This window comes from Myxine glutinosa, chromosome 2 (genome assembly GCF_964187855.1).
Source record: "Myxine glutinosa chromosome 2, kmMyxGlut1.1, whole genome shotgun sequence".
Taxonomy (NCBI): domain Eukaryota; kingdom Metazoa; phylum Chordata; class Myxini; order Myxiniformes; family Myxinidae; genus Myxine; species Myxine glutinosa.
The window spans coordinates 238,978,290-238,990,805 of NC_136262.1; the positions used below are offsets into that span (position 1 = coordinate 238,978,290).

At 41.2% G+C, this 12,516-nt stretch overlaps 1 protein-coding gene across 1 annotated transcript in view; it reads right to left on the reverse strand.

The window, feature by feature from the left end:
• TNKS2 (tankyrase 2) overlaps nt 1-12,516 on the reverse strand; it is a gene marked incomplete in the record, with an annotated part of 278,608 nt that overhangs the window by 160,979 nt on the left and 105,113 nt on the right. The window contains 2 exon segments of the mRNA XM_078772377.1: nt 4,277-4,352; nt 11,449-11,485. Coding sequence (XP_078628503.1) covers nt 4,277-4,352; nt 11,449-11,485 — 113 coding nt within the window.

Genomic DNA, 12,516 nt, shown 5'->3' on the forward strand with positions numbered 1-12,516 from the left:
GACATCCTCGCCCAGGTAGTTGCAGATTTAGTCGCGAGCCCGACGAAATTCAGCCTTCAACTCGACGAGACCACCGACGTTTCGAATTTGAGCCAGCTCATCTTATTTGTGTGCTATGTCAAAGGAGACAAGATCAAGGAAGACTTTCTGTTCTGCAAGCCTCTCACAACAACGACGAAGGCAGCTGCCATGAAGAAGCTTGTGGACGACTTCTTCAGAAGCAACGGCCTCTCGTGGAACATGGTGTCTGCAGTTTGCTCGGACGGAGCTCCAGCCATGCTGGGATGCAACTCCGGTTTTGGAGCGCTAGTGAAGGCCGATGCACCACACATCATCGTCACACACTGCGTCCTGCACAGACGCGCTGGCATCAAAAACCCTGCCTCAAAAACTAGCCAATGGTCTGAAAATCGTCGTTGAAACTGAATTATGTGCGAAGCCGTGCTCTGAATCATCGCATCTTCAAAGAGCTGTGCAATGAAATCGGCTCTGAATTCGAAGTCCTTCTCTACCACTCTAACGTTCGATGGTTATCACGAGGGAAGGTAGTGAGTTGTGTTTTTGCCTTGCGTGTAGAATTAGCCCTGTTTTTGCGAGAACACCAGCATTGCCTCGCAACGCACTTCCAAGAGTCAGAGTTCATCCTCGCCTTGGCGTACTTGGCTGACATCTTCGACGCACTCAATCATCTCAATTGCCAGATGCAGGGCGGTGGAGTGAATGTCATCGAATCTGAAGAAAAGCTGAGCGCTTTCCGAAAGAAGTTACCGTTGTGGAGGCGGCGAAAAGAGAACAACAACTTCGCAAACTTTTCGCTACTGGACGAGTGCATGAGCGGGATCGAATATGAGTCTGAAGTTGGAGGCACTGCTGTACCGGGGGAGCTGAAAGCAAGCGATTGCCACGCACTTGGATAGGCTGGGAGTCATTTGACGGCTACTTCCCCAAACAAGCGCAATACCCAGCATGGGTGCGGCAGCCGTTTACTTTCGACGTTGCAACGGCAGATGTTGTCAACGACCAATACCTCGACGACCTCATCAAACTTCAGCAGAGCCAGACTCAACAACAACTCTTCGGCACAACAACGCTCTCAACGTTTTGGTGCCGCCAAATGGAAGGGTATCCTCACATCGCTAAAATTGCCCTCAAGATCCTCACGCCGTTCGTTACAACGTATCTGCGAGCATGCGTTTTCGAAACTGGACATTAAAACAAAGAAAAGGAGCAGGCTTGCATGCCAAAATGATTTGAGGGTGGCCCTTGCCAAAACAAAACCATGCATTTCCCAGATCGCCTCCTGAAAAGAAGAACAGAAACCGCATTAAGATGCAATTCTTCTTAATTTTTTGGTCAAATTTGAGGGGTTCTGCGAGTGTTCGGTGGGTTTCTTTAGGGTTCGGCGCTTTTAAAAAGGTTATGAACCACTGTGTTAATCTGTCATCAGCATATAAAATAACCTGGTCTGGCAGATGTTCGTGCGGTGTTCTGGGATATCATACTGAATTTAATTTACAAATAAATGAAAGGTCATCGATTGCAACGGAAAGGTCTGAAAAGATCTGGAGAGGGTGAAATGGGTCTACATCGGCAAGTGTATGTGGGTCGACCGAGGCATCAGACCGTGTTTTTCGGTTTTATAGATGGATATAGATGTCAAATCAATCGGATGAAAATTGTCGGTGTGATCTTGACCTTTTGACCTACTGACCTAAAACAGGCTTCTGGCTTTTCACTAGCTGCACTAGTTGGTTACGTTTCGTTTCTGTATCGACAGACAGAACCGACAGGACACGAATATACTTGCAAATCTTCGATTTCACAAGTAATAAGGATTGCCAAGCAACATATATTTGAACATAAGTATGCAACCAAAGCTGCCAACGTGGTGTTTTTATGATGGCTCATTCAGGCAGTCAACTACACATTCCTACCACAAACGATCACTATACATTGAAACACCGGCAAGAAAAATATATTTTGGCAGCATTTCGTCAATAGCAAAAGTGAGTTACTGTGCTCCTGTTGATTGATGTCAAATCAGCTCGTTAATTTAGCAAAACAGAACGAGGTGGGGTCAATATCCAAGCATAGTATGCATTGCATATTCAACTTCTTGGCACAAAGATCAAAACAGAGCGATGGCAATGCAATTGCCAATTTTTATATTTTACTCAGCACTCAGAAAAAATAAGAACAAAAAAAAAACAAAAAAGAAAAACTTGTTTTTCTATTTTCTTTACAATCTAAGGCTTGTGGGGAAGCTTGTACACAAATCATATGTAAGATTAAGAGTTGGGCTATATTGGTTGCCCTGAATTACTGAACGTTAGGCAACAAACAAATTAACAGTGGATGCGGTTTTAAGCTGGGATCCTGGCACAACGAGCCATTGATTCAGGTGGGCAAGATCAATATCTCAACTTAACCTTTGGATGATGAAAAAAGGTTTTGTTACACTGTTAGAAATGGGGTCATATGTAACCCCATGTTTTGAACGTTTTTTTTTGTGTGTGATTGGTGGAAAATGCTTATTTATTACATTTTTTGAGTGGAAAGCATTTATTTACAACAAATCTAATTAATATTTCAAATGGAAGTGTATTTTTAATTTCAATGATGATTCACAAAATTAAATAAATAAATAGGAAATACAAACTTTTTTGTGAATAACATTCTGCAAAAAACAAATGCGTGAAGGTTCCTGAGAGTCCATGGTTGTAACACAAGTTTTCTGCAATTTACTGCATCAACTTGCAGTAGTGAACAGGGGATATTGGGTTCAATGTGATACCACAGGACAAAAACATTTCTTAAATATAATACAACTTTAATGTTCATGTGTGAATATTGCTAAACAATTATATATGTATAAAAAAACAAGAAAGAAAAATAAGTGTAATTGTTTTGTTTTCTTCAACAATATAGTAAACCCTTAATGGGGTACACAAATGCAATATTTTTTTTTCTGAAGACCATTGTAAATCAGATAAAATTTGAAGGGAAAATGTATTTTTTATTTTTTGGCCAATCACAGTGTCGGAAATAGCCCGATAGTGTCAGTTTTCGATTTTGCCAGTGACGTCACATCATTTTGTCGCCTTGATCCAGATGACGGTTTACATAGAGAAAGTGTTTTCCGAGCTTGGATTCCGATACCGATTCCACAGTCATTAGCAACTCTGAAGGCTCTTAGTATGTTGTATATTGAAACTGATAAGGAGGATTTTGAAGAAACTATTCGAGACAAAATTGGAGATGGAAACGCTTTCGGGAGAATTGTGGAGCCGTATCGTTTCGAGCCTTGTGGCATGCGAGCAAATCAGACAAAGATGGTGTTTGTTAAGACAAGATGGCAGTGTTATGTTAGTCGTGCAGATGAAAATGTAATTTTTCAAGGGACATCTGCAATATTTTAATATTTTGTAATTGTGGAGCCTGTAATATTTTGCAAGGTATCAAGGGACAGATTACCATCGAAGTGGTCAGAGCATTTGGGTTCCCCTTTAAATATCACGGGTTTGAATATCATGGTTTTGACCAATCGTAGGCAACCTTTTTGTAACGATTTCGCTATTGCATGGTTTAAGTTCGACCAATCGCTGTTTTTCAGCTGAGCTGTGATGTGATGGTTATCTCACACCACAAGCCTTTTGTTGTTTTGTACGCGCCGATAATAATGGAATGGCACTGAAGTGTAAAACGTCAGATAAAAGTGATTCTTATAATTTTATTTATTCGCTGGTTTACAAATCTGTAGAACGATTTATAAAAGAAACAGATCGACAGATTACAAAGGAAAACGACTTGAGATTAATAGTGGAGGAATGGTGGGTGTGAGGGGCTACATTTTGCTTAAACGCAGCTGGAGACATCATCACAAAGCCAATTTTTATTCAGTGTACATCTTTATTTCAATTGTGATGTAGTTATTTAGGCTGCCACCAACCGTCGTCTATATTTTATTGAAGCCCAGGAACCTGACCCCCTTAACTTCAATGGGTAATTGGTTTTAACCATCACAGTTTTGAATATCGCGGCATTTTCCGATATTTAAGGCACCAAAGATATTTAAGATATTTAAGGGTTTACAGTACTGTATATAGACAGCAAAGACAAGGAAAAAAAAAAAAACATATTGGGGGCCCAAAATGACCCGTTCCAATCATTGGAAGGAAAAAATATGACAAAAAAAAAAATATGTCAGTCCAAATAAAAACAAAGAATACAGTTTGTTTTTCCTTGAGATTTTAAATTTAAAACATCATTATTTTACCTTGCGCCCATCGCTCGCATGGCAGTTGACATTGAGGGGTGTCAGCAAAGCCATCAGCTTTTCTTCATTACCACTCCTGTAAATACACACAAGAATGTGGAATGTTTCACTGCAAACTTACACGGGGTTGGTGCCAACTGATGTTAACATTGAGATCTACTCAACTTCTAGAAATTCCCTTCAATGCACAGTACTTGTGGATGGATTAAATGGATTCAAAAATGGATTAAAATCTTGCAAATTCATCCTCAATCATTCATTGCAGTAGGTGATCATCCAACCCCAACTCGCCAATAAAAATTTAATTGATGCATTCACAAGTCGATAATTTATTGGTGATAAAGACGAGAAACAGTTGGTGCAGATTCAGTCGTGGCCAAAAAATATTGGCACCATTGCATTTTTTCAAATAACACAATTTTCTAAAAAATAAAGTTGAAATTGACAAAAGTAATTGGTCTCCACAATTCTTTATTTCACTGTTAATATTACAGATCCTTTGTTTTTGATTCAAAACTTAATATATCCTTTTAAATCAGAAAATAAAAAGAAATGGCATTGACATGATTGACACCATCGACTTAATATTTGGTAGCACAGCTTTTTGGACAAAATAACTGCAGTCAAGCACTTCCTATAGCCATGAATGAGCATCCTACAACTCTCTACTGGCAGTTTGGCCCTCTCTTGTGCAAACTGCTCCAGTTCTCCCAGATTTGAAGGGTGCCTTCTCCCAACTGCTGTTTTCAGATCTCCCCACAAGTGTTCAATGGGATTTAGATCTGGACACATTGCTGGCCACTTCAGAACAGTCCAGCGTTTTATCTTCAACCATTCCTGGGTGTTATTTTAAGTGTGTTTGGGGTCATTGTCCTGCTGCAAGAACCATGACCTTCAACAGAGACCCAGCTTTCTGACACTGGGTTGAACATTGTGCTCCAAAATGCCTTGGTAATAATAATAATAATAATAATAATACATTTATTTTATATCACGCTTTTCAAGAAGCCCCAAGGCACTTTGACAGAGTACAAAAGCAAGTGCAAAAAGACAAAAATCAATAGGTAAATAATCAAAGCAAAAGGAAGGAGAAGGAGAAGAGATAGTCAGGGGTTAAATGCTGTGGGTTAAATGTTGAATGCAGTGTTGAACAGGTGGGTCTTGAGTGATGTTTTGAATGTGGTGAGTGAGGAGTCTCCGATGGTGTGAGGTAGTGAGTTCCAGAGGGTGGGAGCAGCGATGGAGAAGGCCCTGTCCCCCCAGGATCTGAATTTGGTCCGGATTGGGGGGGTCAGGAGGTTGGTACCAGCAGAGCGGAGGTTGCGGGTGGGAGTGTGTCTGGAGAGGAGGTCAGTCAGGTAGGATGGGGCCAGGTTATGGAGGGCTTTGTAGGTCAAGAGGAGGATTTTGTACTGGATTCTCTGGGGGATGGGGAGCCAGTGAAGCTTATAAAGGATGGGGGGTGATGTGGTCACGGGTCCGGGAATGGGTGAGTAGACGGGCAGCGGAGTTCTGAATGTATTGGAGTTTATTGGTGATTATTGAGGGTGAACCATAGAGGAGGCTGTTGCAGTAGTCCAGACGGGAGGTGATGAAGGCGTGGATGAGGGTTTCTGCAGCCGTGGAGCAGAGGGATGGACGGAGATGGGCGATGTTTTTCAGGTGAAAGAAGGCTGTCTTTGTGATCTGTTTAGTGTATTTGTCGAAGGAGAGGGTTTGGTCAAAGATGATGCCAAGATTCCGGATGTGAGGGGAGGTGGATACTGGGAAACCGTCGATGTTGAGGACAAAGTTATTACTTTGTAATCCAAGTAAAAGTAAAAGTAAAAATTACTAAGTAAAAGATTACTCATGTAATCTCCTGATTTCATGATGCCTTGCATACATTTAAGGAACCCAGTGCCAGAGGCAGCACAGCAACCCCAAAACATCACCGAACCTCCTCTGTGTTTGACTGTAGGGAAGGTGTTCTTTTCTTTGAAGGCTTCATTTTGTTTTCTGTAAACACAGAGATGACATGCTTTGCAAAAAAGCTCTAATTTGGTCTCATCTGTCCACAGGACATTCTCCCAGAAGGATTTTGGCTTGCTCATGTGTGTTTTGGCAAACTCCAGTCAGGATTTCTTGTCTCTCTCTCTCAGCAGTGGGGGTACCCCCTTTCAATGAGTTAGTGACGGATGGTGCGAGTTGAAACTGTCGTACCTTGTGTCTGAAGGTCAGCTTGAATCTGTTTGGCAGTTGATCGAGGTGCTTTCTCCACCATTCGAACAATCCTTTGCTGCAATTTTTGATCAAGTATTCTCCTGTGACCATGTCCAGGGAGGTTGGCTACAGTGCAATGGGCCTTAAACTTCCAGATAACATTCCGTACGGTGGACACAGGAACATCAAGGTATCTGGAGATAGACTTGTAGCCTTGAAATTGTCCATGATTGGTTACAATCTTGTGTCTGACCTCTTCAGACAATTCTCTGGTGTTCTCTTTTATCCATGCTCATTGAGGTACACATAATTTTTTTTTTTTTTGTGTGTCACAATGACACAAAACAGCAGAATGACTCCTTTTCTTGATTCCAACTGGTTGAATGAGTGATTTTTATATTGCAGATACCTGCAACTCACCACAGGTGAGTTCAATTCCAAAGTAAAGGAGAATCACCTGCTTGAAATCTAATGATTTCTAACAACTTCTAAAAGGTGCCAATAATATTGTCTGGGACATTTAAGGATTTCCATGTGGAATAAGCTAAGATTTAGTAATTTTATCAGCTTTTTTTTGTTTTGTTCCACTGCAAACCAAAGAAATACATATGTGGATACCAAAATATTTTTTTATTTCAACAATTTTCTGGAAGAAATGGTGCATTATTTGAAAAAAGTGCAAGGGTGCAAAATAAATTTTTGGCCACGACTGTATGTTTCTACTTGAGCTACGCAATCGATTTTTGAAGCGAAAATGTCACCCCTCAAGGGATTTTAAACTGCAAAATGATGAATTCACAGTTCAGAAATTTCTTAATCAGGCCTTTGTGAAACAATGACAATTGAGCAAAGAACCCCAATCAACAAAATAGACATTCAAAAAGATAGTACAACTAGAAAGAGCAATCAGAGAATTCAGACCCTCACCAGGAGTTGTTTTGTGTATTTTGTGGAGTGTTTGTGCGGTATGTGGACAATGCATTGACGGTGTCGTTTTATGTTCATAAGGCAGACAAACAGACCTTTTTGGTTTTGCGTTTTGATTCACGTTCCAATCGTACATATTTTATAGACATACAAACATTTTATAGACATATAGACATTCATATTTTTACAGCTTAGCCTGTAAGGCAATGCCATCTGGTGCAGCGTTTGTCTGTATACATGTCCCTTCCACCGGAATTTTGCGGGTTTATTCCCTGTAAAATTATTGGCGCTGAGGAAGCGCCTTTAGCGATTGACTTCCAGCCAGTGTAACGCTAATTCCTGTCACAGGAATTCTGAGATCATATAAGTGGGCGTGGCAGTTCCTGATTGGTTCGTGTTGGGGAACGCCTTCTCGCTGCCGACGTGACGTAAATTCGCGCACGCGCACTGGTGATTGGCGCTGAGGAAGCGCCTCTAGCGAATGACTTCCAGCCAGTGTAACGCTAATTCCTGTCACAGGAATTCTGAGATCATATAAGTGGGCGTGGCAGTTCCTGATTGGTTCGTGTTGGGGAACGCCTTCTCGCTGCCGACGTGACGTAAATTCGCGCACGCGCACTGGTGAAGCTTACTCGATCTTACTCAATCCCATATTACATGTACTTTCATTGCATACAAATTATACTTCCTCCTAGAAATTCCATGCCCGAACCTCAGCGCAATCCAAGAGGATTCACTTGTTTTCTCTGCAACTGTTCTTCCGATTGACACTAAATTTTCACCATAGGAGCGCCTCCTCCTGTAGAATTGTTAATGATAATTATGACATCATAGGTCATGTGGCACAGGAGCCATCTTGGAAAAAACCGAAAAACTATGCACTTTGATCTCCAAAACTGTTCCATAGAAAAAAAAAAAAAAATGAAAGGTGGCACATTGTAAAGTACTCATGGGGAATAACATAGGTTAATTATGATGCCAAAGGTGCCTTCATCATGATGTCATAAATCGACAAGTAGAAAGCTCGATTCGATTAGTAATACATTTCTTGAGTGTGATCTAGAGATAAATAGGTCGAGAAATTTTTCATGACATCATGGGTCACGTGGTTTGGCAGCCATATTTTTACAGGGACAGCAACTGGCTGTCCGTCCAGTGTATGAATGTCCCTCACAAACATTCACCAATCAGAGCTGAGGATCCGGTCAGATCTAGTCAATCAGAGCTGAGAATATAAAGGAGCGCCAATTTGATTCATACAGCTGCATGAAGAAGTAAATGTATTTTAACCGACATATGTAGGAACTTTATATGAACTTTTCTAGAGCATTACTTGGTTCTTCATAAGAAGACAAGGGAAGTGCAGCATGCACGCAATATTTTTTGAATGACCCTTCTTTTCTATACTTTGCCACATGGAACATACCCTTATATACAGTGCATTCAGAAAGTATTCAGACCCCTTCACTTTTTTCACATTTTGTTATGTTGCAGCCTTATGCTGAAATCGTTTAAATTCATTTTTTCCCTCATCAATCTACACTCAATACCCCATAATCACAAAGAGAAAACAGGATTTTAGAAAATTTTGCAAATTTATTAAAAAGAAAAAACTGAAATATCACTGACATAAGTATTCATACCCTTTGCTATGACACTTCAAATTTAGCTCGGGTTCCTCCCATTTCTTTTGATCATCTTTGAGATGATTATACACCTTGATTGGAGTCCACCTGTGGTAAATTCAATTGATTGGACATGATTTGGAAAGGCACACACCTGTCTATATAAGGTCTCACAGCTGACAATGCATATCAGAGCAAAAACCAAGCCATGAGGTCGAAGGAACTGCCTGCAGAGCTCAGAGACAGGATTGTGTTGAGGCACAGATCTGGGGAAGCCTACAAAAAAATTTCTGCTGCATTGAAGGTTCCCAAGAGCACAGTGGCCTCCATAATTCTTAAATGGAAGAAGTTTGGAACAACCAGGACTCTTCCTAGAGCTGGCCGCCCGGCCAAACAAAGCAATCGGGGGAGAAGGGCCTTGGTAAGAGAGGTGACCAAGAACCCGATGGTCACTCTGGCTAAGCTCCAGAGATCCTGTGTGGAGATGGGAGAAACTTCCAGAAGGACAACCGTCACTGCAACACTCCACCAATCTGGGCTTTATGGCAGAGTGGCCAGACGGAAGCCTCTCCTCAGTGAAAGACACATGAAAGCCCGCTTGGAGTTTCCAAAAAGCACCTAAAGGACTCTCAGACTGTGAGAAACAAGATTCTGTGGTCTGATGAAACCAAGATTTAACTGTTCGGCTTCCGTCTGGCCAAAGGCCAAAGGAAGGGCCGCAAAGAGTGGGTGTATTGCGCCCATTGTGGGCAGAGCCACGCCCGAAAAAGAGGTCTTTTTAGGGGGTAATCGAGTTCAAGCTACATCTTCTCCGAGGGGGCTGGTGGAATCTGACAGGGGTTTCGATATTTGGTTCGGCGAATGTCATGTCTAGCCCCACGGAGCTCGATTTTGCATTTTTCTTTTCATTTTATTTATTTATTTATTTATTTTCATTTCATTTTTCACCGAATTTTCGGTATTGTGTAGCTAACTAACCTCATAACTGATTATACATTATTTTCTATCTCATTTCAAGGTCAGTAACCTTCGTTTTGACATTTACGGGCCTGGCCTGTCCGGGCCTGTTTCGGTTATAGTCCGTTCTTTGTCATTGAATACCGCTCGCTCGTGAACCATCGTCGTCTCCTAACTTGTTCGGTTTACATTTGAATGATGCAAGTGCTTGAGTCTGGATATGTGGGTGCAATTTGCAAATTGTACCATTTGAATGCATGGTCTAGTGGGGGCAGTGTGATCACTAAGGCAGTGTGCAGTTGTTCATATACCTGGAATCTTCATCTTTGTGGATGACAATACCAATGCACACCATGCACACCATGCACACCATGCACATCATGTCACTGCTGCACTTCAGGATCACAACATCACTACTCGCATATCGACGAAGTAGAGCAGACGTGATTCAATTTCATTTAATTTTCAGAGGATTGGATAATGTGGACTCTAGGAAGTTTTTCACACTAGAGCAGTCGACCAGGACAAAAGGGAATTCACTCAAGCTGAAGAAATTTCATTTTAAGACTAAAATCAGAGAGGGTGCCTTTTCTGTACGTTGTATAAATAATTGGAATTCTCTTCCTCGTCATGTGATTGAGTCTGGCATGTTAAATAAGTTTAAGTCTGCTCTTGAGAAGCTTTGGTTCAACCATCCCTTGAAGTTTAACCCTTATATTAGAGTTTAAGTCACTGCGACGAGGAGCACACAAGCTACAATTTACGTCTCAAAATCCAGTAATCACTCACATGGACTGACCTACATCATTGCCAATTGAAAATGCTTAGGAGTCTCTTTATCATTTGGAAGGGCCGCAAAGGGAGAACTGGATTGTATGATTTCGTCAACGATAAGACATGCACAAGCTCGCACTGAGGCCAAGCCAGTGGTGGTCACACACGTTATTAACAAAATGTCTGCCAATGTAAACTCATCTGTGACCATTTGTAGGCTGGTGTCATTGCCAATTTGCACACCGATTTCAGTCAGCCATGTTTTCGCGTTACTTGACTTTGGCTCCCACTTACATCATGTTTGTTTATAAATGGAATGCACAGATCAATGCTCTGCTCATCTTCAACCAGAATATCAACATTTCATCATACCATAATGACAACAGAAATATCCAAACTTTTCTTGCTAAGATTTTTGTGAGTGGTATAAATTAAGGGATATAACATTCTGCCATATTGCATTTGTAATAATGATACAATCCTGACCCCAAAGGAAAAAGTGGCCAAAAATGCATGTATTGAGCACAACCTAGAAACTCCATGGATTTCAGAGAAATGTATGTGTCCATCTGCATTCAAAATAATACACATCAATCAACTTTGTTGGCCATATCAAAACCCAAAGCAATGTGCTTCTGTTGGAGACTAATCGAAAACATGAAGTGATGCAGAGGCAGCATTACTGACCTGGCTGCTTCCAAGAGATCATCCTTCTTGTATTCACCTAGCAAAAAGAGAGAGGAATCGGGAACATTCACAGGCAAAGCTTGGCAAAAGCAATTTTCTGACTAACTAGTCTGACAGTACCGAAAACCGAGCTCGGCCAGAATTAATCATCCTGCGGACATGGGTTGGATATTAATAAAGTTATAATCAGAGGGACAAAGTAGAACAAGAATAACGGCAATACAACGTGAATAACGGTTCATTCTTGTGCCCATACCCGCCTCTGATTAAGTCTCTTACGGACCCATCCTCATTTAGTGTCCATGCGTTGGTGGCAGCCTGTTCTCCCATTACCCTGCAAGTCTGTAAACTCATTACCCTCTGTCATTTAATTCCTCCATAAACCCAGACATCTATGTTTTGAATATGAAAAAGGCAAACCTAACTGTTACAGCCAAACATCATATTTTTGACCGCAACACATTTGGTCGTTCAGAGGTCTCACATCCCCAGAGGCAATGGCACCCAAAATGAAAGTCTCCCTCAATGTAGTTTTTTTTTTTTTTTGTATACAAGATCGAGGCTCGTGAAAGAGCGAACATTAATCACACAGAAAGACAAACCGACACATAAAACATATAACATCAGGAGCGGTAGACAAGATTATTTCCATAGTGTAAGATTAGAATACTTCCTTCACCTTGTGTAGTGGATTAGTATGTGATATAATGTTTTGGTGAAGGGTAGAGAGGTTTTTCACCTTTTGCTCTTTTTTTTTTGTTGTTTTGTTTTTTTTTGTATACAAGATCGAGGCTCGTGAAAGAGCTAACATTAATCACACAAAAAGACAAACCGACACACAAAACACAAAAAACAAGGGGAGCGGCAGACAAGATGGGGAGAGAGGGGGAAGGACACAAACACAACATTTGAGAGCAGGGACATCGGGAGGACTTGGGGGGAGGTGGGAGAAGAATAAAACATATGAACACTGCAAGGACTCTGGGGTGAATTACCGGGGTTAGAAAAGATCAAGGTTTTCGATGGGGGAAGATAAGAGATGGTGGTGAACAGCTGTTTTAAAGACCT